Source organism: Pteropus alecto, unplaced genomic scaffold (genome assembly GCF_000325575.1).
Source record: "Pteropus alecto unplaced genomic scaffold, ASM32557v1 scaffold69, whole genome shotgun sequence".
NCBI classification, from domain to species: Eukaryota; Metazoa; Chordata; class Mammalia; order Chiroptera; family Pteropodidae; genus Pteropus; species Pteropus alecto.
The window spans coordinates 3,693,115-3,719,471 of NW_006494610.1; the positions used below are offsets into that span (position 1 = coordinate 3,693,115).

Genomic DNA, 26,357 nt, shown 5'->3' on the forward strand with positions numbered 1-26,357 from the left:
CCGCCCCGCCAAAGATATGTCAACATCCTATCCCTAGAACATGGGAATGTTACTTAATTTAGAGAAAGGACCTTTGCAAATGTCATTAATAATCTTGAGGTAAGATCCTCCTGGATTATCCAGATGGGCCCTAAATCCAATGACAAGTCTTGTTAGAGACACACAGAGAAGACAGACACAGAAGATGATGTGAAGACGGAGGCAGAGATTGGAGTGATGTGGCCATAAGCCTAGGAAGCTGGCAACCACTGGAAGCTAGAAGAGGCACGGAAAGAGTCCTTCTCTAAAGCTTCTTAGGGGTTGGGGTCCTGCCAGCACTTTGATTTTGGACTCCTGGCCTGCAGAATTGTGAGAGAATAAAGTTCTGTTGTTTTAAACCACTCAGTTTGTGGCAAGTTGTATATCAGCTACAGGAAATTAATGCTTTCTGTATCAATGGCACCTGGCACAGGACCTGGCAGGTAGTTAGGTTTTTAGTAAATTTTCCTACATTAATAAATGATTTGGACCAAAAGGATTACAAAGAGAAATAGAACAGTGTTGTTAAGAATAAGCCAGTTTTTGCTTATCTATGTTTTCTCTGGTCACTCCTTTATTTAGGTTAGTAAAATATTCAAGTTCAGTAACAAGCCTGTGTACCTGAGCGTTGTTATTGGGACTTCAGAAAAGCATTGGAAAATAATTTTTTCTGCATTTTTACTGCCTCACTTAGCTAGGAGTGGTGGGGGTGATTTTCCAGTGGAATGACAGGATGCTTTCCCAGTCTCCTTCCTACTAATTAAGGTGTTTTTTGGAAATGACAGCCATCGAACCTACCTTGGCAGATTGTAGGAGCCCTCTCCTTCTTGCCTCAGAGCCCTGTCTGGAAGAATTCTGCGCTGGCGTACAGATGTGTCATCTGGTCACTGAAATGGCCTAATATTTATGATATCATCAGTCAATATCTAATTGCTGTGATCCCTGAAGAAGTCCAGTTCTGCTCACTACTCTCTAGCCACGTAACAGCTTGTGTTTAAAGGGTGTATAGATGTGAAGAGAAGCACAGTTAGACAGTTTCTTCCAACATTAAGGGGAGAAATGGTCTGAAGTCAACATTTTCAAATGACCTGAATTGATTCAAAAAGAACAAACCATTATCCACCCTGCTGGAAAACCTTGAAGGTTTTATTCTCAATATCTTAACATTAATACAGATGCTTTTTATTTTGTGCTGAGAAAACAACCTGTTACACATAATGTAACTTTAATATACAACATAGAAACTCATCCTAAATTAGTTACAACAAGGACCTACAAAAAACTTCATAGGAAAAAAAGCTACCTAATATTGCCACCATATTTTTTAGTAGACGGACCCTATCAGACCCTGTCACCAATGCTCAGCTCTGTAAACAATGGTTATATCCATGTTCTGGGGAATCGTTAGTAACGGGGACACTAAAATCAGCCTAAAAAGTTCTAGCACACCACTCTATTTTGTACAAGTCCTCAAAAATAATTTATCGTACTGTTTCTAAAAAAAGGTACTAGGGTTGTTCTTTTGCTCTGTTTCCACATTCTGGAGCTGCACATGAGCACTTTTGTCTAACAGTCTAAAAACACGAGAACTGAACCGCAATTCACAATCACAGGGATGAGGTGGTGGAGTCGAGGACTTCTCGCCCGTTGCACACCGTTGGGACGTATGTGCTTGCAGAGGCTGGAAAACAAAGCAGGACAGAAAATTCAGTGTTAGTTAAGTGGGTTACGTGGGTAGTGGCATGGATAATGCCAGACACTAGTTAAAGTTAAGTTGAAAACTCATTTTAACTTGGCTTTGGAAAATGCTAAAGGATTTAGTGCTATAGTAGGTCAACTTTCTAAATATGTTCTGCTCCAGATTAGCTTGTATCCTGGCACATACCTCCACTAATGTCATACCTCCTGGACGTGGTTTATGAGCATAATCATTGTTGAAAGAAGTCACTTGTGGGTTTAAAATTAGCTTTATAGGTAATCTATAAACTGGTTAAAAATATGATGTGCAAAATGCAAAGCTCACTGAAATTTTTTAAGAGATTGTTAAATTAATTACTATTTGTAATACCTTAGTTAATTTTGTTCTCTCTGGGCAGGGGTGGCTCTTATGTAATCCCATGAATCATCTGTGAATTCTGCTACCTTAGAGAATGGTTCGATATGTTTTCATCGTTCAAGTGGATAACCTCAATGAAAACTCTAGCGGGGGCTGCCATGCTGAGAACTTCAATTTCATAACAGTTCTCAGACAGGAAGATATTTCAAAGAGATGATGCTCTTGTTAATGACAATAGTGACAATAGTGTCAGATTGTGAGTATAAAATGGGTATGTATATTTTTTCTTTTTATGGCATTAATTGTCCTTGATACAATTCATAGCTCTTAACTTGTTCAGAGGTTTTGTTTTCATGAGAAATCTAGGTACAGCTAATATATAACTATTTCACCCTTAATACTTTTTACTGAATGAAGACAAAAACAAGGAGCCCCATTCTCCATGGGATGAAGCTATGTAGCCAAAAGAATCGGTTAGAAATAGCCCTACATTACCTTTTAGAGTTGTTTGTGTCCCATCCCCTGGCTTGTCCATCTGGACATACTCTGACAGAAGGAGCTGATTCTTTTGGCTACCTGACCACAACTGAGGTCAAACTGACCATCAGCTGTCCTATTTATGACTTGGCTAGGTATGTGAGAAAATCTTATAAAGTCAGGTCTGTGTGGCTGCCTAAGGTATGTGAGAAAATCTTATAAAGTCAGGTCTGTGTGGCTGCCTAAGGTTATGGCGGAATCATGTGACATGTTAACTCTTTGGAGTTATTTTCCTTTTATCATTTTTAGGATGAGCTCCAATTTTTTTTTTTAGCTATCATATTTGGCTGGGGGCAGGGAATGCATAATCTACATTTCCTGAAACTCCTATAATGACATTTTAACACGAGTGCCAGATAAATACCTGGTAGAAAGTGATAGTGATAATAATTCTAAATGTAAGGGCTTTACTTTATTCTATGTAAAAATTTTTGATATACTTTATATAATTATAGCTTCATCAAAGATAGGTAAGGCAAGAGAAAAACAAGGTGAAGTGAAGTTAAAACCACAGTTCACTGCAAACCTAGAAGAGCACTTCCAGCCAATTATTATATGTTCTTTCTGCAGCCTCCTTGTATCCAACTGTCTACTTGATATCTCTACGTAGATGCTTAATAGATATTTCAGAATCAAGTGGCTGGCGTACAGATGTGTCATCTGGTCACTGTGGCTAAAGCATAACTCTTGATTCTTATACTTGTCCCCATTCTTCCTTTATTCAGTGAATAGTCTCACCATTCAGTCATTTACCCAAACCAAAAATCTAACATTTATGCCTCCTTCCTTTTTTATTCTTCATCCAATGTCAAACCTATCACCAGTCCAACCAACTGTCTCCATATCTAACTAGTTCTATCTCTGCATCCACCACCCTGGACCAATCTACCTAATTATTTTACTCTTGGGTGCATTAATAGCTGCACCACTCGTATCTCTGTTTCTACTCTTCCTTTCCTGCAATACAGTCTCTATACAGCAGAAAGAGTATTTTAAAATATGAGTCACCTACCTACACACCTCCAATGGCTTCCCTTTATGCTTTCCTTACTCTGGTTCATAAATCCCAGAGTGATTCAGACCATGTCTCTCTTTCTGTATTTGCCTAATTCCACAGTCCCTCCTCCCTTTTTTGCTTCTGTCCTCAAACACATCTGTTTCTCAACTTCAGGCCTTTTCAGTAACTGTTCCTTCTGCCAGGAATGGTCTTCGTTCTCTTAATCACACATCTATCTCCTTGTCATCCATGTCTGAAATGTGACCTGAAAAAAAGCTGTCATTGGGCCACCTAATATAAAGTAACCAACCAATTACACTGTCACATCACCCAACTTTAAAACTAATTTTTCCTTTTTCGTTAGTATCATATCTTACATACTCTTGACTAGAAAATATGCTAGGGCGCTGCTTTTCTTTTTTCGTTATTTTATCCTAGTTGCTGGTTGGTCATAGGATATACTCTCTATAAATATTTTCTAAATGATTGTATAAATAGTTGCTGTCAAAGAACATGGGAACCAAGGGAAGTTTCGAGAATGAAATAATCTTTTAACCTGAAGAAAGGTTGCCCAAAAGAACCCTGTTGTAGGACAAGTTAGGCCCTCCTGCTTCTTAAGCCACATTGTGGCATTGACCAGCCACCACTACTGCAAAGGGAGCTGGCTCACGCTGTGAGCATCCCCGAGCAGGCATGCTGCCTTTGACATTTTGATTAATCTCTTTATCTTTTCAGGATCAAGTTTTATTATTTCCGTGCAGGTTTTTCATTTTCAGAGATTGAAGAGGAATGATGTGTCATGCGGGTAAGTCTAGGAGAACCAAGGACTGGTATGCTAATGCCCCTCTCTGTCTCCCTTGGACTAGTCCAACACCCTCTCTACCTGCATTTTTAAAGGTTGTATCAGAAACCTACTTTTGTAGAACTTGATGCAATGCTGTTCTTAAGTGTGCTCTTAGGATCTGCTTGCTCATTGCATTTTAATTTCTTAAAATTGGGTGTATTTTGAGTAGGTAGGTAAGAAGTATGGGGGCTGCAAAGGTAATTGTATGGAAAATCTCAGGTTACAGTTTCAGATAATTTTCTGTTAGCTATCCTATGGACATCATTGTGGGAGTTCACAAAATAACTTTGAGTCATCTACCTGCTTCATAGGGACATTAAAGGGAATGCCCTATATTAGTATGTCTAAACTTTTGAGAGGAAGATAATATATTCAAGGTCTTCTTACAAGGAATAGCAACAGCAAAAACACCCCCAAGATTCTTTTCTAGTTGTCTTTTTCCTAAGCACTTTTTAGTGTATTGAAGAGAACTATAACTTGTATTTTTCTGCTTTTCTTTTACTGTTTCATCTGTACCTTTTGCCAATGCATTTTATTTTATCATGTAAAAAATATTCTCATTTTTGCACATGCTGCTGAATACAGTAGAGGAAATTACTGTTTTATGAGTTTAGTATCTCGATTACTTTGCCTTTCATAAATATTTCACATATGTCTCCCATATTAGCCCATCTGTTATTCCCCAAGGTAGTAAAATATGTGTAAGAGCAAAGTACTATCATTTTCATGTGTGTTTGCGATGAGCTTTTGCTATTATTCTAATGAAATTCTCACGAGATTTTTAATGGTTAAGTTTAGCCCATTTTCTTAAGTGCGGTTAAGCAGATTTCTATAATCATCCTTTCTGTCAGAAATAAGAGGCTGCAGGCTTATTTTTGGCTTTCTTGGGAGTGAGGGTGAAGAGCAGCTGTTAGTTACTCTAGGCTAAGGTGGTGCTTTATGCTATTCAAAGAGAAAACTGAAGATAGCTGAAGAAGACCTAATAAGTTTCACCATTGATCACAAAAGGACAATTCACACCCATCAAAAAGCATATTTTGCTTCAAAAACTTGGCGAAGCATTGGAGATCAATGCAACCAAGTGACAGCTTTGTCTCACACTATGAAATCCATATCTCTTCTACCAGTAATGTTTAGGCTGGCCAGGCTTTGGAGAAAATGGCCTTAATTTTTCTAGTAACTAGGCCCTCAAATGCTAAACATATTTATTTAATAGATTCTTATGCATGCCAAGTATGTTAGTCAGTTTAGTGGCTGAGATGTGCTTCCTGAGAATCAGTGTGTTACTCTAACTGAGTAATATATCAGACTTGGAAAAAAATAAAACAAACATTTTAACAGAACAGACATTCCATTTTGTTCCCATCTGTTCCCTTTCCTTGCTCCTGGTGACCCCAAATCATTTTTTCCCAGCATGTCTGCTTGTTTAGATATTTTAATGCTGTGGTCATGGAATCTAATTTCTACCAGCTGTTGTTGCCTTGTCCTCTTGTTTTGTTATTGAACCTGTTTTCTTATTCATCACCTTAATTTTAATGGTGCGAAGTTCACTTGGTCCCATTCCAGAAGAAGTTCATCTGCTAATTTAATATTTGTTATCTGGGTGAATGAGTACACTACTAGCCAGTGGTTTGGTAGCCTTGCTATGTCACAATTTCACAGAGGAAGACAGAGAATTTGTTATTAAGAAATGTGAGCTAGATTCCCAGGGTAATGGTCTTCAACTGTTAACAGTAGATTTAAGAGGAAATTATATTCCTTTGATGTGGGGTAAAAATCTACAGACCCAAGATGTAATTTCCAAATGTGTAGTTAGAAGTTACGAATGCAAAGGACTTCTTCATTCAGTGGTTCATTTCTTGTGAGACAAGATTCATGGGTGGAGACTATATGACATGACCTTTTTTTTATAACCCACAATACGATTTAATTACCTTATCAACAGAAATTCCACTTCATCTTCAAGTATATCCTTTGGTCCATTGTATCCACATCATGCTGTCATGTTTTGTTTCTAGTCTTGTTCTTTTAATCTCTCCTCTCTTCTTCAAGAAGTACAAACACTCTCTGGACACCCAATAAGTAATTTGTAAATGAAAGGACTCAATGGTTTTTGTACTATTCTACATTCTTCCTGCCTCCTCTTAGTTGTCCAGCATCACTGGTTTCTCCTCCTTTGTACCTAAATGCTTTCTCAGGCAGGGACAGAAATTCATTCACCCTGAGGCTTAAAAATCTAATATGAGCTGTATGTGCTACTATGTCTAGGGATCAAAGTCCGAAGCCAGAAGTTTTAAACTCTAATAAAATAATGTCAAGCATTAGTCTTCCTATCTAGTGGAACGAATCTTGTTAGCTTCACTGTCAAATTATACAGCATCTGAACACATTTTTAGCTTTTGTTGCTAGCACCCTGATTTAAGCCACCAACGTCTGGACTACGCAATAGCTTCCTAAACGATGTGTCTGCCTGCTCCCTGTCTTATATTCTGCCCCCACAGCTAAAATGATGAAAATTATGCTTTTTAAAGTCAGCTCATGCCACACCTCTGATGAAATCTGTTCAGTGTTTTCCAATTATTTCAGTAGAAAAATAAAAGTTCTTAAAATGACCTCCACGTCCTGCATGGTCTGCTCCCTCTCTGCCCTCATCTCCTCTCACTTTCACCTGCATTCATTTCCCTCCAGCCACACTGGCATCTTTGATATTCTTCCAGCTTTGGACCTTTACATTTGCAGTTCCCTCTGCCTGGAATGTCGTTCTCCCAGATATGAACATGACTCTCTTTTTCCATTTCCTTCCTGTCTCTGCTCAAATGTCACCTTATCAGAGAGGCCCTTCCTGAAACTCTGTACAAAATCACTATCATATGGATAATTTTAAAATTATCCATATGATAGGCATTTTGTGGTATAGATACACGGGTATCTCCATTTTGGGGTGTTATCCAGAGAATTTCACTTAAAATGAAAAGGAAGTAGGAAAGAGAAATAGCATAGCATAAATTGATGTTAGACCCTTTACTTGCTTTGTTTTAAGGTAATGATCATCTAAAGTCAATGTAAGGGCAGAATTTGATTATATACATATTTCTCTTTTAATTAACATATTTTATAATTCTGATCATGGTACCATGTTCCCAAAGGCATTCATAAATTTAGGGTAACATGGAAATGCACATGACTATAGGTATCTCTCATACAATATTAAACTCTGGCTTAGGAACTCCTTTTGAGCTATTGAGTTTATGTTCCATTCAAATATGTGGGACAGAAGGGGAACTATACAATGTAATTTAATTCAAGAAAGTAACACTCTCTTTTAAATAACATTTAAATGGGAGAAATTATATCTTTGACCTAAACATTTAGCCATTCACCATTAACAATATTCCTTTGTCTTTATCAAATTCCATTTTCTGAGTAGCTTTGTGGATAGCCTCTCTGGAATACCACAACTTCTCTGTGTGCAGCCTAGGTGTAGGGATTGATGGGGTCTCAGATGGACATGATTTATGCCATTGAACTCCCTGACATGGGCTTTTGAGAGGAATAAAATCTGCATTCGCACTGGAAGAATAAGATGCTGTCACATGTGGTACTAAAGGGAAAGCTTTTGACTTAAAAGAAAAATCACTGAATTTGCAGATGTCAGGATTCTCATGGTCAGAATAATCTCTGCCATGAATTTTGTAACTGAGCTGAGGCAGAAAATCCAGAGGCCAGAGAAGCCACATAGCAGCTTTTGAGAGTTTTATCTGTGACTTCAGTTATCAAATTCCTTAAAATGTCTAATAGATGTGGCTCTGGTTTTCGCATCTAGAAATGAAGTTATTAGAATAGCCTCCCTTCCAGCTCCGATCTCTGTGGTCACTGTTATTAAAGAAGGTGGGCTATATTTGCTTAGGGAAAACCAGCAAAATATTAGAGGTAAAGAGAAAATGATCTAAGGGTTGCAAAAGAGCAGTTGTGAGACAAATACAATGGAAATGTTAAAAAGAAGAAAGGAGAGGTATTAAACAATTTGCTAATACATGTAGTATTACCTATTACAGCTGGAGACTCTTTATTCTCTCATCTTTAATGAGGAAGGGAGTGAAAGGGAATGGAACGAGGTTCTCAGGGATGCTGTGGATGTTTCTTTCCAAAGGGAAAATGGATTAACATCTATCTGATTTGGATGTACTAGGTGTATTTGGCTTGGAAGCAGATGGCTTAACTTGCTGAATACTCTGGGCTCCTCCTGCATTGGCCAGTGAGGATTTATATTTATAACATACCTATGCCTGTGGCAAAGACCATCAATTCAGTTTGTGTTGCCAAATAACTTGCTAATTTGCCTGGCCAGGGTGCACATAGTGTCGTTTTGGAATTCCCTGAACTGTAAAATGCAGGTATATTATGCTGTTTTTCTGGACTTGCACTGTAGAAAAGAAACATGGGCATTGTGTGCTTTTTTTTCTTTTATAAAGTCATATTCAGACTTGAACAAGGGCTCACCCCCTCTTAACTGGGGTATCTTCAAAGGCTTGGTCATTGATAAATGCAAACTCTGGTCCTCATGTATTTGGTTTCCACTGCTGTAGCTCTGTGGAAAATTATACTGTGACTCTAAAAGACTGTTCATTTGATCTTTTAATATTACAACTTTCTTTTTATAATGTGAAAATGCTTTGTAATAAAGAATAATTCTATTAATTGAGCAGTTCACACATTATCACCTAGACAAGTGACTTTCTGTACATTGTTTTGGCAGAGGAAATCAATCTCCATATGCCTATGTCTCCTTGGGGACCCAAATCTCGGTATCATTAGTTAGCAGAAGCCTCTTGGCTGATCTTAATGGTAATGACATACATGCATCTGATTGATCACTATGAGCAAGAGAAACACACATCCCCTAGTCTGGGTATGTAATAGCTCTGAAGACAATTGGGCACAGTCCATTTCTCACTCCTCGTGCCCTATTCTATGCTGACACAAACCTGTGTTAGTGCAACATTCTGACCTGCATGGGTCCTATACAGTTTTATGCTACATAACCTCATGTGTACATCCAGCTTGTCACTTTCAAAATTAATGCATTTCTCCTTACAATTGCAGCATACCTTTTTGCTTGCCTGTCTTTGGGAACCAGCTCTGAGATGCCCTTTTGCTTCTAAACCTAAACAAAATAAAGAATGACCTCTTATCTTTCTCATTCAAATACAAGAAATGTTTGGTTATGTGTGTGGAGCAGCATTACAGGTATGAGTTAAGGACTGGGGTCTCTGAGTATAACTATTGGAAGGAGAATTCCCAGTTTCAGTAAATGTTTTCCGAGTGGCCAGGTGCTTCTGTGCCAGAAATGCCTCTTTGGAGGATTCCCGAGGGAGCTGGGGGAAATAGCTGCGCAGAGATGTGGCCACTGACATCATGAAGCAAAGGATGGGAATTTGGAATACCTCACGCTCTCTGAACGCAGTGCCTACTTCCTCTTTGAGGATCATCTAAGAGGACTTCCCTGCTGTGTTCTGATACCAGTGGATGAAAGGTACAGGATGGTTTAGGCTGAGGTTCTCAAATGTATTCCTTGGACCACTTCCACTGAGTCAGCTGGGGTATCTGTTACAAACCAGATTTCCTTTGCCCTAGACCACACGAATCAGCATATCTGTGGGTGGGGCCTAAGAATCTCCATTTCAAATAGGTTATTTATTTTGTACACAAACATTTGGAGCCATTAGCTGATGGGTATGCTTAATGGATAAAAGTTAATGTTCCCTTTGTTTTTATTATTCACTATGTATAGTTAGAAGATAACAATTAAAATTCTCCTTTTTACACTTAGCAGTGTGTAAACATTTCTCCGACGATGAGTTTGATGATGAGTTTTCCAAGATGTCCTTAATTTCTTTCCTTCATTTCTGCTTCTGAGTTTGGCACGTTTTTCCATCTTTTTGGAGCTACTGCTCAGCTATTGAAATCCAATACTGTTATGAATCACCTTAGGTGTTGTCATGTAGCTCACTCAGGCTCTGAAGTGATGTGGTATTTCCACTACTATCTTGCCAGAGAATTAACTGGGAATTAATGTGGCTGCACCTTCCAGTCCAGGTGACTTCTTGGCAATGCATAAAATTAAGTGTATCAAGTTGCTGTAATCCCTGATAAGAGTGCAATATTGGATTAATTTAGGATTTACAGAGTGTGGCATAATAAATATGGCCTCAAATTCTTTGGGAGGTGGGGTCTACATCCCTCTCCTTGAATCTCAGCAGGTTCTGTCATGCTACCTAGGATCCCATGGGCAAAGCTTCCAACCAAGATGCCAGCGTTAAGAGTGAAAACCATTTTGGACCTTCCAGATCAGCTCAGTCTCAGCTGATCCCACAGACAAACTCCAGTCAAAGCCTTATGGAACAGATGGACTGCTCAGCCAAGTCTTGCCTGAATTGCTGATCCACAAAATAATAAGAGATGATAAAAGAGTTTTTGTTTTAAGCCACCAAATTTTGGGCAAGTTTGTTTTGTGGGAATAGATAACAAAATGTGTGTGTGTGTGTTTGTGTGTTGGGGGTAACATGGATGCTATACTAACTTAGTCTAATCCATATATGGGGTTTTGTTTTTACTCTGGAGGGAGTTAGTCATAAAACCAGTAGCAATATTGATAACAATACTTAACATAAATTATGTGTAATCTAAGTAAAACATATGCTTTACCTAACAAACTCAGAAATGTTTAAGGATTTTTCTTCATTTGTAAAACAACATACTTCCTAGTACTTAGGAGGGAAATGGATATAAGTTGAGCTGTATAGATAATGGGGGAAACAGGCACTGGGATATTAAATCAGTTGCTTAAATTTTTACCACAGTGGATCAATAACATGTTCATGCATAGAACTAGATTCCATAGAAGTTTTCATACTTCTTTGATTGTAATTCGCAGTGATAAATGTTTTACCTGGACCTGGTACATATACATAAACTTAGGAGCAAACTTCACTTACTAAAATACTACTTACTTTTATTACATATAATGCATTCTAAGATATTTTATTCTGTTTTCTTTTATAAAATGTTGGTCAAACATACTGAATAAACTTCAGGACTCGTTAATGGGTTACACCCTACAATATGAAAAACATTGCCCTAGCCATTAAGCTTTGCAGGACCAGTGGTTCTGTCCTGTTCACCACTGTGTACACAGGTGCTTAGAAATTTCTGGTGTATAGAAGGTACTCAAACATTGAATGAATGAATGAATGAATGAATGATAATAGTTACAATTTATTAAAATGGGAAGGATGTTAATCACAAGTGAGAAAACCCAGTGTCAGTTCTTGAATTGTATATCTTTGAGTGTAACTTCTCTATTTTCTTACCTATAAAATGGAATTTGTGATATCAAATACTCATGGGATAATACAAGCCCACAAATATAAAACTATTTTGAATAACAGATATAGAATGACACATGAAAGATCAATGTATTTGTTGCTTATACATTTTGAAATGCCTAGAGATATCACATAATATTTCACTTTGTTACTTTAATAACACTCCATTAATTTGGATTAATTAGAGGGAAATTGCTGAAAAAATGAGGTCTAAATTTAGACCTTTTTAAATTAAAAAAAAAATACTTAAAATGGTATTGAGTAACAAAATAGTCCTAAAATGTTGGACTGGGTAGACACCTACCTTTGAAGTATTAATTGGGCCACTAACAGATTAGAATTCTGAGTGAAAGCTTAAGCAGGTTGAGTGCATTCGTAGAACATTGTTTTTGTGTAAATAAATATTTCTGAAATTCTGAAGAGAGATTTGTTTGGGTAAAGTGTCCTTATTATCTCTTCAGGAATTTATTAATTTCTAGTGTATGTATTTGAAAATACGGCCATTTCTAAATTACTGAGGTTTGGATATATGAGATTTTGAACAATGTTTGTGGAAGACTTATGGGCTTTGCTAAATTGTTCCAGCAAAAACTAAGAGCTCTGAGCTATCAACGAGACTGTTTTAGCCAGGGGTAAATCTTGCTGCACAGCCTTGAGTAGCCTTCCTTTTGTTCTTCCTGTAAAGCCTACCAAGTATCTAGACTCAAGGGAACCTTCCCAGCTTGCATTCTGGGTGAAATAGTATGTGGTAGTAGTTGGTGCACTGGCTTTGAAATCAGAGAAACTGACTCTAAATTCTGGTTCTGCTACTTTCAGTATGTGTGATCGTGGGTAGGTTTCTTTGTCTCAAGAGTTGTTTGTGTTAAATAAGATATAGTATGCACACACACTTATGAAGTATTTAACACAATGCCCAGCACATAGAAAACAATAAATGATAATTCCTGTTAGCTGTTGTTATTATTGTTGTTTTTATTAGTTATTGTCAGTTCTTGTCTAGACTAGCTAACTGTTACAGTTGGGCTGTTCGAATTTGTTTACTCAAGAAATATGCAGGTTTCTCTAAGATCCAAGGAAAATTACTTCACAAGTTTTATCATGTCCTGAGACTTAACCATTGTGACACCTAAAAATTTAGTTGAAAAGACAGTAATGTCCCCACCTCTATAGCAGCTCTCAACCAAGGAGTGGTATATATAGTGCATCACTGAACACATGCTATCAGCCGTCAGTCTTCTCTTTGTTTGCTGGGGCAAGGGCTGCCCTGTTCAATTTTGTTCTTTGTTGGAGAAACTAGGGCACTAATGTGATTGCTCACTCTGTGATGCTGAGCTATTTTGAGGTATCCTTTCTAATCGACTTGAGGCAAAATTGTGAAGTAGTCATTTGTCTCTGTCACTCCAGTCCTCCCTCCTCCTCTCCTGGCTCGACTCCCTTTCCCCCGTCATCCTTCTGTCAGTGAATTTCTTTTACTTAATACCCCTGATTAGCTGAAAATGGCTTAAAAGTTCGTCCCTTTTAGGTACATTTGTGAGTTAGAGGACGCTAAAAGATTAAATGAATGATTCTCTAAGGATACTGTTTCAGATATTTGCAGGCCAGTTAAGAGAGAATTCTGGACTGAGGAGTTATCCTGGTAGCCTTCCGTTCAAACTGCCTTTTCAACTGGTTCTCAGCTGAAAAAAACATTGTGTCTTTGAAATAGGGGAAGATCTATTCTAACCTTTTCCAAGGTTTGTCCCATGGGATGTTAGTTGATTTAACTATTATCAAATACTTTTAAGAAACTCTGTAAATAACAAAGTTAAACAGGTTTCTTTGCTGTAGAGATCCTTAAAACATTTCACATACTCATGTTAAAGGAGGCACACTTTGTACTTCCAAGGATATATAGGACATGTGCCGTCTGCTCCTATCTATGCCCGTTGCTTCCCCTCCGAGCCTGCTCCTTACTACAATGCTATATGGTTGGAAGGGTAAGTTTCATACTTACACTGAGAATACATGGTCCCAGTTCCACTGACACTGAACCTGTTAAGGTGCAGTCTGTGTGTGACCACATTCTTCTGGGGTTGGAACAGGATGATGTGCACCTTAGGTGCAAATAAACATCCCAGGACCACGAAGCCGCTCAGGCTAACGGAGATGCACATGGTTGTCGTCTGAACCTGTAAGAAAAAGTTGCCCAGTTAAGTGTCTGGCTATAAATTTAACCAAGTGGCTAACTAAAGAGAGCACTGAAAAAGGACAAAACTAAAAAACCCCAAATCTCCACAGTTCTGTCCTTATTATAGACAAACCAATACAATAATTATATTGGATCCTCTGAATTTGAGATGTTCATGGAGAAACATTGCTTAGGATTTGTAAGCAAACACTATTTGTGTTGGGTACTCCTGAAAGCTTTGATTTTCTTGTTTTTTTTTTCTTTATATTTGTATAAATATATTTCTTCAGACTCACTGAATTCAGCATCTTAAATAGTACAATATCAATATTCAGTGATGAAGTGATCATATTACTGATGGTTTCAGTCAATCAGCTTGGCTTGTTTATTAAGGTTCACTACATTATGAACAAATTTAAGCTTTTTACAGTTTTCTATTTCTAACTCTTTCTGGGAGCTCTGCATCAGCTATTGTTTTTCTAGTCAATGTTTGGGGACACTATCAACTATTTTCTGGGGTACCTTCTCTTTTAATTACTTCATTGGCATCTCTCTAAAATTTTGATACATCAGGTACTCACTATTCGATCTTTTTTGTTATCTAGGCTTCTATACACTCATCTTGACAAGAGAATTTTCACTTTCTTCCTCTTTGCTTCCCCTGAAAATATACCTTACCACTAAGTTTTATCATCTCTTCTTTTCATTCTCTTGCTCTTGCTCTCACTCTTCATCGTCTCTCGGTTAATTTATCCTGGCTTCAGCTCCCATAGATTTTCTGGAAAATCCTAAATTAGATTCTACATATTTTATCACTTTCAGTACTGAAAAATGGAAATTAATTATTCCTTCTATAAATTTTTACTCAGAGTAGCTATGGTAAATCCTAGAGTAATTTTAGATTTCTTTTTCCTTTTTTCTCTAGGCAATGCTATTACCCATAGCATAATTACTCATGCCCTAAAGTGTTTAACTTTCTTCTCTAATCAAGGAAAGCTGAAGACCGAACCATTAACTAGAGAAGTCATAGAACTTCAGAAGGCTTCGTTCTGTTTTCAGTAAAAAATTCAGGTCCCACTTGTAATATAATGCTTCAGAGTCTGGTTTTACTTTAAATGCTGAAAACACAATCCATCCTCAGTGTTAAAGGCTCTTGTGCCCTCCGACTTGGCCCTAAATTGCAACCTCCTTTCCCTTTTGTCAACTACTATCTAATTCCATGATGTGGAAGCCTCGACAAATCATTCCTGTGTTATTTGTAGTGAGTCCAATTGCTGATATAATTTTTTTTTACATATATGTATAATATGATATGAGAACTATATTCCCCCTGCCAGTTTTGACTGTGGAGTCAATATATGAGAGAGATCAGATCGTAGTGAAGGTGAGACAAGTTCAAATGTGCAAACTTTCAAGGAAATCTTATCTAAAAACATTTCTATAACTTTGAAACTCCTTACACATTTCAAAACTTTACAAGAAGAGGAGAAGCTTTTATGAGAGAATATCTTGGAAAAAGCTGTGCTGTGAGTTCTATACCCTCCACTCCTTAGAGGGGGTTGTGCCTATCTCCTCACATTCCTAGAGAGGAATGCTTCAACATGGCCATTAACAGAAGGTTTGTGGTTTTTCTGAAAGAGGAGGATGTCTTGGCTTGGAGCCTGATTCTTGTCTTAGAAATCTAAGAGGTGAGAAAGGCTAATTACTTTTTTAGCAGAGCACAGAGACTTGCTGCTGTGTTGAGATAGTCCTTTAATCTAAGAATTTATCACAGCAAAGGATATATGAGTGGTATGCATGGACAAGAGGGACACACTATAAAGAGCTCCCACAGACAGTCTTGGTTTCATGTGGAGGAGCCTGGAGTCCTTCACAGAAAGAGGTCGGAGGCGTACATATGTAGTTTGATGTCCTGGGACTGAGTGTGGAGCCACAAGAAAGAACTCAGAATAGAGACTTGCCAGCCAACTCATGCAAGGATCTGCAGAAGAAAAGGGCCAGTGAAAACACCCTTAAGTCATCTTCCATGTATTCTGAGAATGTGTCTTTAACCACTGTGGACTCAGAGATCATAAAGACATCCAGCCATATGAGAACTGTCTTACTTCTTTCTTATTACTCTTTAACCAGGCCTAAGAGGGAGATAGCAACTGGTAGACTGGGGAGTGTGAACAGGAGAAAGAAGTTGGTCACTGCAGGCTCTCAGCCGGAGGCAAGCCAGACCTCAGGAGAAATTGGGAATTAATGCTAAGTCAAGAATCAATTTTGATAATTACATAGGATTAGGCATTTAAAATCCCAATAAAGACTATTTTGCATTAAAAATTATTGTAGGACCTTATGTTACCTAAGAGCACAAAAATTCATGGGATAGGAGATGATTATTCTCACTAAAACTAAAGGGACAATGGGAGGAAGAACTAAAATTGCATTTGGTCATAGTTTATGCAGCATATAATTCAATATACTTGTTTTAAATCTGACCACTTTTAATTTTTTTAGAAAGCCCAAGTATCAGCCTCATAGTTTCAGCTGTCCAGTTCCTTCAATAAGTTACTATTAAAAGTCTGTATTTGTATATAATGCTTTGTTTTCTCTCTTTGTACATGACCAGTCCATGCTGCTGTTTTCATCTTCCCTAAACTCCTAGTAGCATTTGATATGGTTAATCACATCCTTCTTTTGGACTTCCTGGACACATCCTCCCCTCACTGACTGCTCCTTCTCTTAGTTGTCTTTGCTGACTTTTCCTCTTCTACCTGAATTTTAAGTGCTATAGTGTCCCAGACCTCAGTTTTGGACTCTCTTCTTTTTACCATCTCATTGAGTTCCATGGCTTAAGTACCTCTTATATTGATGATGTTAAGATATTTATTACTAGCTCTAACCTATCTTTTGGGCATTCAGACTTATATATTCAACTGCTATCTGGGCATATTGTTTTGGATATGTAATGGGCATATCAGAATTAATATGTAAGCAAAACTCGATACCTCCCCTGAAGTGTTTCCATTTGAGTGATACCAAATGCCAAAGTACAAGCCAAAAACCTGGGAGTCATCCTTGATTTTGCCATTTCTCTTACACCCACACATCCAATCCAACAGCAAATTCTGTTGCTTTTTTTGGGACATAATTCTCTGTTTTCTTGTTCTACTTGTCTTTCAAGCAGAAGCTCTGACTGCCTTTCACTACCTGTGAAGCAAAGGGCCAGGATAGCAACCATTATAAAAGACTCAGGTTCCTTAATCTCACAGTTCCTCCCGTGTGATGCAATACCTGACTGTGCAGCAGTCACCGGACCCACTTTGTATAGCCTGTGGAAAGTGGAGCTCAGGGAACCAGAGCCAATGTTGACTGACACTGGCTATTGCTATTGCTTTGAGTCATAAAGTCCTTTTTGTCAGCATCAACAAAACTGTGGCAGGCTAACATGTTTCCTTGTAAGTATAGTTGAATCCCAGACTCTGCAGTCTTTAATAATTTTGGCAATGAGACCGGAATGGCTTTTTCAAAGAGGGAGTATAAGAGCCTGATGGACTGGATTTGAGAGACGTCCAGGAGAATCAGTAGCAAACATGATGACGGAGTCATATGGCCAATCGAGCAATAAGCTCCACGTTATTGTACACTAATGAGGAGATAGTCCTTTAATCTAAGAATTTATCAAAGCAAAGGATGTATGCATGGACAAGAGGGCCACACTATATTTGGGGAGGGGGCCACAGGCTGAGTAATAAGAAGCAGGTTCAGATAGAACTATTGGACTGGTGCTATATTGCTGTTAACTTTTCTCTGGAGATGAGAGTAGGGTGGGGTGAATTCTTTCCCAATCTGATTCAGGTCTGCCCAGTTATAACTAGTACTAAAATTTGTACTGGGTAGACAGAAAGTTGTGCTGCCTTTCACATAAAAGTTGCAGAGATAAGCACCTACACTGAGCATGAAAAGAGGGACCTTCAGAGAAGGCAGAAACCAGGTGAATTATTTGAACTTTGGCTGGTGCTTTTGGGAGATGAGAGGGCAGGGTGTACAATGCTTATCAAGGAAGAATGACAACTGGCTCTCTTAAGGCTTATCCCCTGCTGATGTCTCTAATGCCAAATTTAGATCCATTCCAAGATGACAAGGTCTCAGTTTTTGCAGTAGAACCTAGCTGCAAAAAAAGGAGTTTCGGTGTTCCCTGTGAGATTTCTCTGAGATAGAATATGCTCTGAGAAACTATAGGTGGAGAACTAACTAGTATTTGGGCTCTTACTGACGCGGGTTCAGTTTAAATGCTGGTAAAGGTGCTGTACTAAAGAATGAGAAACTGATGCAGAGCAATCTAGATAAATTCTTGCAATCAACTGCAGCACTGGAAAACTTCTCTAGCTCTTATATTAAAACCAGGCAAGACCCTAAAAGATGTTATCATGATGAAACAGCAAATGCCTTGGATTAAGATGAACTCCTTTTAAAAAGTTGCTTCTATGCAAGTCAAGGCAGAGTTAGAAGTGCATGTGCCCAAGCAGAAAGCTGTTTGGCTCTGGTTTTTGCACCAAGGGGCCCCCTAAAATCAAAATGAATAGTGACATTAATGGTGATTTCGCCATCTAACTTACAATTCTGGGTGCTCAGAAACATTGGACCTTTGTTTCTTTAAGTCATGAGTAGCTGCTGCTTAAAACTTAAAGCCCCCGTGCCTTGCTCGATGGCCCGGGGCCACTCTCTCCCTCCATGCTGCCTGATTCCTTTTTACTCTCTATGCTGATTTTAGCTGCTTTAAGGAGAAAGATGCTTAAAAGGATAGGATCAAGGTCTCATTATCCCCAAGGCTGGCTGAAGTCCATATGCACCAGACCCAGTATGCTGGGAAAATTCAAGGAGGGAAGAGCTCAAAATTTTATGCTCTGTTCATTACAAACAACCAAGTTATCAGTCTACCCAGACCTGATAGGGAGAAGGCAGGGCTAGGACTAGAATGCAAATTTAAGGGGGCACCCAAAACTCATTAATCAAGACAAATAATATTTTATTACAATTTTTTTAAAAATAAAACTTTATACTAAAAATCTATGATGAACATAGTATCAACATTTTAAAGGAGGAAAGGATCAGTAACAGTGCTGTACTGTGATGTCATCAATCTTAAGGCAAAAAGAAAAATTAGTAATACTGGTCCTGTTTTGATAACTGATTATGCAGGTGTCACCTAGCCCACTTTGCATTGCCTAGTGGAAATTGGGACTTGGGGAACCTACATAAATGCTGACACTCTGGCTACAGCAATGGCTGTGAGTGATAAAGTCTTTTGTCTGTGAATCAGTTTTCTACCAGCATCCCTGAAACTGTGGCAGGCTAACTTGTTAGACTGCAAAATGGGTAAAAACACTTCACAGTTCTTGAATGGTTTTCTCTCCATTGTTAACATCCTACCATTGGCTGTGGCCACCATTGGCTCTGCCTGGAACATCTACCATAGCTGCTTAACCAGTTTCTTCACTTCTGCCTTTGCTTTTTGTCATATGGTCATAGTGTCTTTAGAAGCTTTATTATTTCTTTTTAAATGAAAGATCATAAAATGTGATCATTAAACTCCTCTGCTTAAAATTTTCCAATGATATCTTTTTTTCATATAGATTAAAATCTGTACTTTCAGCTATAGGCTATAAAGTCCTACATCAACCAACTAGCTCCCCTGCCTACCTCTCATATAAAAATCACTCTTCCATTTACTCATTAAACTGTAGCCATATATATCTTTCTTGTTTAAGACATTTTTGTGTAGATGTGTTTGTACTTGCGATTTCTTCTGTCTAGCACATAGAATTCCCATGCCTGGCTCTTTCCCATCCTTTAGTGGAGTATTATGAAATAGGCACTAACATGGGATGACAAACATTTCAAAGAATTTAAGGTTCGATATATTTTTTAAAAATCTTCAAAATAGTCAACATAAGAAAATCAGAATTTCTCTGTATTTTACCCTTCTCAAAATTACGGAATCACCTCTGAAGTTTCTGTCTATTGAAGGCAGTGTTTCACCTTACCCCACCCCGATAACAATCCAGTATCTTGATACTCGAAAGATGATCCTTTGTCTAGCAGCATCTCCATCACCTGGGAGCTTGCTAGAAATCTAGAATTTTAGGTCCCATCCCTTCTTACTGAATCAGAATCTTTGATCTCCAGGTGAGTTGTATACACATTAAATTTTGAGGAGATTTGCAGTAACATAACCACCCTTTCCTTCCATCATAGCACTTACCACCATGTGAGTTATGCTGCATTTTCATTTCTTCATTATTTACTCTCCATCTCTACCTTTCCCTTACTCCTTACTTATTACACTGAAGATTAAAAAAGGAGAGACTTGTCTTTGTTGATAGCTGTATCTCCAAGGCCCACAATAAGTGCTCAAATACATTATTGGAGGGATCACTTTGTAGGTTATATAAATGTCTAACAACTATGCTGTATACCCCAAACTAATATAATATTGAATGTCAACTGTAATTGAAAAATAGAATCAATACAATACAGTAAATGCTCAAATATATTTGCAGGACATGACTAAACAAAACACAGTAATTACTATTAATTAATTCCCTTATGTTTGACTTTCCACTGAAACATGGTCTAATCGCCCCACTCCCCCATTTAAACTATGTATTGGATCCCCAATGACTCAGTGTTTGATTCTATACTATCTGGGATAGTTTTGTTGTAATATAGAAGAAAATGCCCTGGATATTTCTCAAAGATCCTTTGGTTTTTAGATTCTTACTCAAGTTCCTATTTGCTTTGTCCTGGATGCCTGTAATAGCTTCAATTAGTTATGGTTGTTCTAAGGCTCTACTCTTTCAAATCCAGCCTCTATATAAAGGATAAGTAAGTTTGTGGTGTGATATAAAAGGTATGCATTTGGATCTGAAAAACTTGCCACCTGGGAAGTTAATTATCCTCTGAATCTGTTTACTTATCTTCCCAGTGGATAATAAAATTTGCTTTCCAGGGTGCAAATGAGGATCAGTGAGCTCATGTATGCAAAGCATCTAGCGGAGTAAGGTCTCAAGAGCTGATCAGGAAAGGTTAGTTCCTTTCTTTCCCTCACACCTTTCATCGTGCCACTTTTTGCCTGAGCAGACAACCAACCAAAAGAAAACAAGAAAAGTAAAAAAATTGCAAGACCTCAAAGCCCTTAAAAACTATTTAAATGAATTCCTCTGCCTGATAAAATCTGACCAAGTTGCTGATTTCCAATAGTTTCTCACTAGACCTCCCCAACTCATCTTCCATTTGAATAAGACCCATCTTAACTGCATTCTATTTGGTACATTTCTGTCTTGCCTTAAGAATATTCCCTATATGCCCTATATTCTCTAATTATTTAAATTGTACTTTCTCATCAAAGTACAGGGAGAAATACTACCTCTTCAAGGAATATTCCTGGGGAGACCAAACTCTTACTGATCCAACTGTTCTTTCAAACCCTTAGGCATTTAAGAATCTATATCCAATTTAAGTATAAACACTCATGTGTTAATTTTGAATTCTTTCATGCTTGTTATTTTTCTTCCCAGCTGGGATATAAGATTTTTGAAGACTGGAATCATGCTTTATATTTATTTGTAACTCATAATGGGTGGCAAAGTACTAAGTCATAAACCCTGTTAGCTGTTTGATGCCTAAATTCCTTCTAGCTACCTTTAAATGATTGGGTACTTATCTAATGCTGCTGATTCTATCAGAGCCACATGATTTGCCTCTCGGAAATTTTAAATCTTAGTCTTGTTTTGGAATTCCTAGAACAAAGGTCTCAAGTTCTAATGCTTATAGGGTCCATGTAGATTCATAAGTGAAGGGAGCTAAGTGTAAGAATTCAGGGATTGGTGGGAGTGTGGGCAACAGAAGTGAGGGTGTCCTGTCTAGAGGCACACCCCCTATTCAGGTCCAGCTAACTGTTGCATGTAGGAATTTGAGTCCACATGCTTTACTCTGACAAGAGAAGCCAAGAATCTGGATATTTATGTAAAATTTCTCAATTTTCTAACTTTGACAAATTGAATTTCAAAACGGTGTAGGCCAAACTAAAGATATCTGTGCAACAAGAAGGACATGTGGTTCCTTAGAGTAGTGGTTTTCAATCTTGGCTGCAAATTAGAGTCACTTGGGGAACTTTGAAAAGTCTTGATGTCTAGGCCACAGATCAGGCTGCCTATATCAGAATCTCTGGGGCTGTGCCCCAGGTATTAATATTTTTTTTCAAAGCTACCCGGTTGATTCAATGTGCAGTCCACTTTGAAAACCACTGTGTTGGAGGCTCCAGTCTACTTTTTCATTTCTTTTACAAATTTAGAATTGGTGTTATTTGCTAAGGCCTCAGATGATCTCACTGTGATTAGATGCCTTAATTAACATGGACCTTAAAACCCTCAACTCTACAATTTCTGCCCCATTTGCCTCATGACTTCTGCCATGTGATGAAGTATCACATATCTTCAGCTAATTCTATTTAGTCAGTTCATCTACTACATTGCTATCATAGTAAAGGAAAAAAGGAGTCATTTTTGTGTTTTAGAAATAAATGCTAATTCATGCAATACAGTCAAATTTTTATAATGCTATTCATTTATTCTCAGTAGTATTTTCTGCTCTATTTTTTTTTAATTAGCTTTTTTGAGAATGAATAGTTTCATATATAATGTAATAAGGATAAAATAATTAACATTGAAAAACTATTTTGCAGTCTCAATATGCCAAATCATGTCTGCTAAGGATGGCTTCCTAAGAACTTAAAAAAAAATCCTTACAAATCTATAGGAATGAATGTGTCCATAAGGAAAAAGATAAAAATGTGGACATTAAAATACATTAACTACGATTCTCCATTTTAATCCCCATGCTCTAAAGCTTCAAACTTAAATCAAAGTTTCATATAATCCGACTTTTTGCTGATTCAGTTCTGATGTTTTCTGACAGATTTTCAAGTATTTTTATAGGTAGTCTTAGAAAACCTGACCATTCTTCCAACACTGAACTTATATGCTTTATTTTTCTTGCTTTTCCTTTAATGTAGTCCATAGGTTTTAGTCACATGGTTGTGAATAATTTAATAGACTAGATACATTAAGTATTGCTAGTCTCTTGATCCCATGCTTTAAAAAGCTTTGTCTTAGGAAACCAACAACAAAACAAAAAGACGACTGAATGGGAGAAGATATTTGCTTATGATACATCTGATAAGAGGTTAATATCCAAAATATATAAAGAACTCATACAACTCAACAACAAAAACAAATAATCCAATTAAAACATGTGCAGAAGACCTGAACAGATATTTCTTCAAAGAGGAAATACAGATGGCCAATAGACATATGAAAAGATGCTCAAAATCACTAGTCATCAGGGAAATGCAAATTAAAACCACAATGAGATATCACTTGACACCTGTCAGAATGGCTATCATCAATAAATCAAAGAACAAGTGTTGGCGAGGATGTGGAGAAAGGGAACCCTCATATACTCTTGGTGAGATTGACAACTGGTACAGCCACTATGGAAAACAGTCTAGAGGTTTCTCAAAAAATTAAAAATGGATATACCTTTTGACCCAGCAATCGAACTTCTGGGTATTTATCCAAAGAAAACCAAAACAATAATTCATAAAGATCTATGCATTCCTATGTTGATGGCGGCATAATTTACAATAGCCAGATATGGAAGCAACCTAAATGCCCATCAACAGACAATTAGATAAAGAAGTTATGGTTCATATGGAATATTACTCAGCCATTAAAAAAAATGAAATCCTACCATTTGCAATAACATGGATGGACCTTCACTTATGCTTAGTGAAATAAATCAAACAGAGAAATACCATATGATTTCACTTACATGTGGAATCTAAGGAACAAAAAGCACAAACTAATCAAAAACAGACTCACAAATATAGAAGACAATCTGGTGATGGCCAGAGGGGAGGGGATTTGGGGGACTGGGAGAAAGGGGTGAAGGGTTAAAGAAGTACAAATTAGTAGTTGATAGATGGTCATGGAGATGAGGAACATGGCATAGGGAATGCAGTCTGTAAGTTAATGGCTAGGTGGAAAGCCAGAGGAGAGAAAGCAATTAGAGGGATCGTCTTATAAACTATATAAATATCTAACCAATGTACTATATACTTGAAACTAATAATAAAATAACATTTAAAAATAAATAAATAGCTTTGTATTTTTTTGAACTGCAATATTCAAGATTTGGGTAATGTAAGAATTGCTGATAAACAGAAGATCTGGGGACTATCACAGCCTATAGAGGCACTTCATTTTGTGCAATCATGATATAACAAAGAAACCATTATACTTCTGGAAAACTTTCAACTGTGACAGTTTATGAACTATAGAGAATAAAAACCAATTGCCTCAAGAGAAAGAAATTCTTATACTTATTCATTGTAAAGTATTAAAATCAGAAGTATAAATGCAAAAGTAACTGATGAATGGTTTCAACGATTTGAGAAATTATGATGGAATCACGAACTTTTCTTTCAGAAGAGATGGTAATTATACTGAAGCCCAGAAATTTGAGCTATATTTTACTAAAGACTCTATGAATAATGACTTCATTAGATTACTTGGATATGTACAACAAAAGTTATGACTAGTTCAAGGATTATATATATATACCTTATATCTACAAGGACTAATTGTAGAAAAAGTGTAACAAATTAACATTGTATTTTATCTGTCTTAGAAAAGTGATGCTTATTTGAAGCTCGAATGAAAATTTTTAGATCTTTAAACCGATCCCAGCTTAATGTTGTAAGTCTATCTTAATTTATAGATCGATCTGTAGTAGCCAGGTCCTCTTGTGTCTAATTTGAAGTACTCTCATTTGGCATTTAGTGGTTCAAGTCTTATTTTCTTGTCATTCACTTTCTAAATTTAATTAAAAGTTTTAGAAGCGTGTGTGAGTGTGTATTACATATTCTCCCACTAGCTTATAAATTGCTTGAATGACCATGCATTTACATTTATCTTCCTCTCTGTGCCTTGCACAATGCTTTGCACATAGTAGGCACTAATTAAATGCTTTTAAACATAGTGAATTAATTTCCACATATAATATGGCAGTTCATCATGGCATTTATAGTTACCTGCCTAATTGCTGAGATGAAATAAAAGGAATATATTTTGAATCCTACTTAACAAAACATTGACAAGATAAAAGGAAAAGAAGAAACCATTCAAATACTTACTCTATAGTCACTTGATGTCACATAAAATATAGGGAGGAAGGCCAACCAGATGATGCATGTGGTGTACATGGTAAAACCAATGAACTTGGCTTCGTTGAAATTTTCTGGGCACTTCCGCGTTTTGAAGGCATACACAGTGCATAAGATCACCAGGATCACATCGTAGGTAAGTGAGATCAACATGCTGGAATCTTTGACATTGCATTTTAAGATAACTGTTTCCCGCTTCTCTGGGAGGGTGTAACGCCTGGTGCCTGGAGCCTCCAGGATGAGCCACACAGACACCACCACAATTTGCACCAGTATCAGACCCAGGCAGATGAAAACCTGAGAACTTGGGCTGATGAATTTTGGCCTCTGAGCGCCATTCTTTACCCCATTGAAGATGCGAGCGATGCAGTTTGTTTTGGTCAGCAGGGCTGAGTAACAGATAGCAAAGGAGGTCCCCAGTCCCAGTCGGCGCAATGCGCAGATGAATGGTGATGGCTTGGCAATGAAGAAGAATGTCATGCAATATGACAGGCCAACCCCAAACAACAAGATGTAGCAGAGCTCCCGACCTGATGCTTTGACCAAGGGTGTGTTGTTGTGCTTGATAAAAACGGTCACAACCATGCATGTACATGCAAAACCCAGGCAGGCAATGGTGACCGGACCGATTGCCCAGGCATCTTCCCATTTGATGTAGTCTTCAGGAAGGTCAAAGCAGCCAGAAAGGTCTGCAGTGGGCCACTGCCCAAGGCCGCAATCCATACAGGTAAACTCATCAACCAGGTATTCGTAGGACTCGCAGGGGATGCAGATCCAGCAGCAGACATCCCCCGGCTGCATATTCTTCATTTCATTGGGGGCACAGGGGTCACTGCACTGGGAGGTGGGGATTGTGTTCCGGGACCAGTGGATAGAGTCGACATCTAGTGATAAGGTTTCTGCCCAGTGACCAACCTTCAAGTAGGAATACTTGCCACCCACATACTGGAAATTGAACACGTTGTATCGTCCCATTCCATCTCCAAAAGTGTCAAACTTGACAATGCTATCTGCACCTTTATTTGGGTTGAATGGAGCTGTGACATGTAAAGTGAAAGAAAGGGGGAAAAAAAGAACACTG

At 37.8% G+C, this 26,357-nt stretch overlaps 1 protein-coding gene across 3 annotated transcripts in view; it reads right to left on the bottom strand.

Moving 5' to 3' along the window:
- Positions 1-1,338: 1,338 nt before the first annotated feature.
- The window catches only part of GRM3 (glutamate metabotropic receptor 3), a 206,799-nt gene continuing 181,780 nt past the window's right edge, over positions 1,339-26,357 (bottom strand). For 2 of the 3 annotated variants that reach the window (XM_006925730.1, XM_006925731.1), the window contains 3 exons: positions 25,247-26,313; positions 13,831-14,005; positions 1,339-1,699 (listed from right to left, as the gene is read on the bottom strand). In XM_006925730.1, coding sequence (XP_006925792.1) covers positions 1,626-1,699; positions 13,831-14,005; positions 25,247-26,313 — 1,316 coding nt within the window. In that variant the 3' untranslated portion in view covers positions 1,339-1,625. The remainder of the gene's footprint in view (positions 1,700-13,830; positions 14,006-25,246; positions 26,314-26,357) is intronic. The other variant, XM_006925732.1, reaches the window with a different exon arrangement.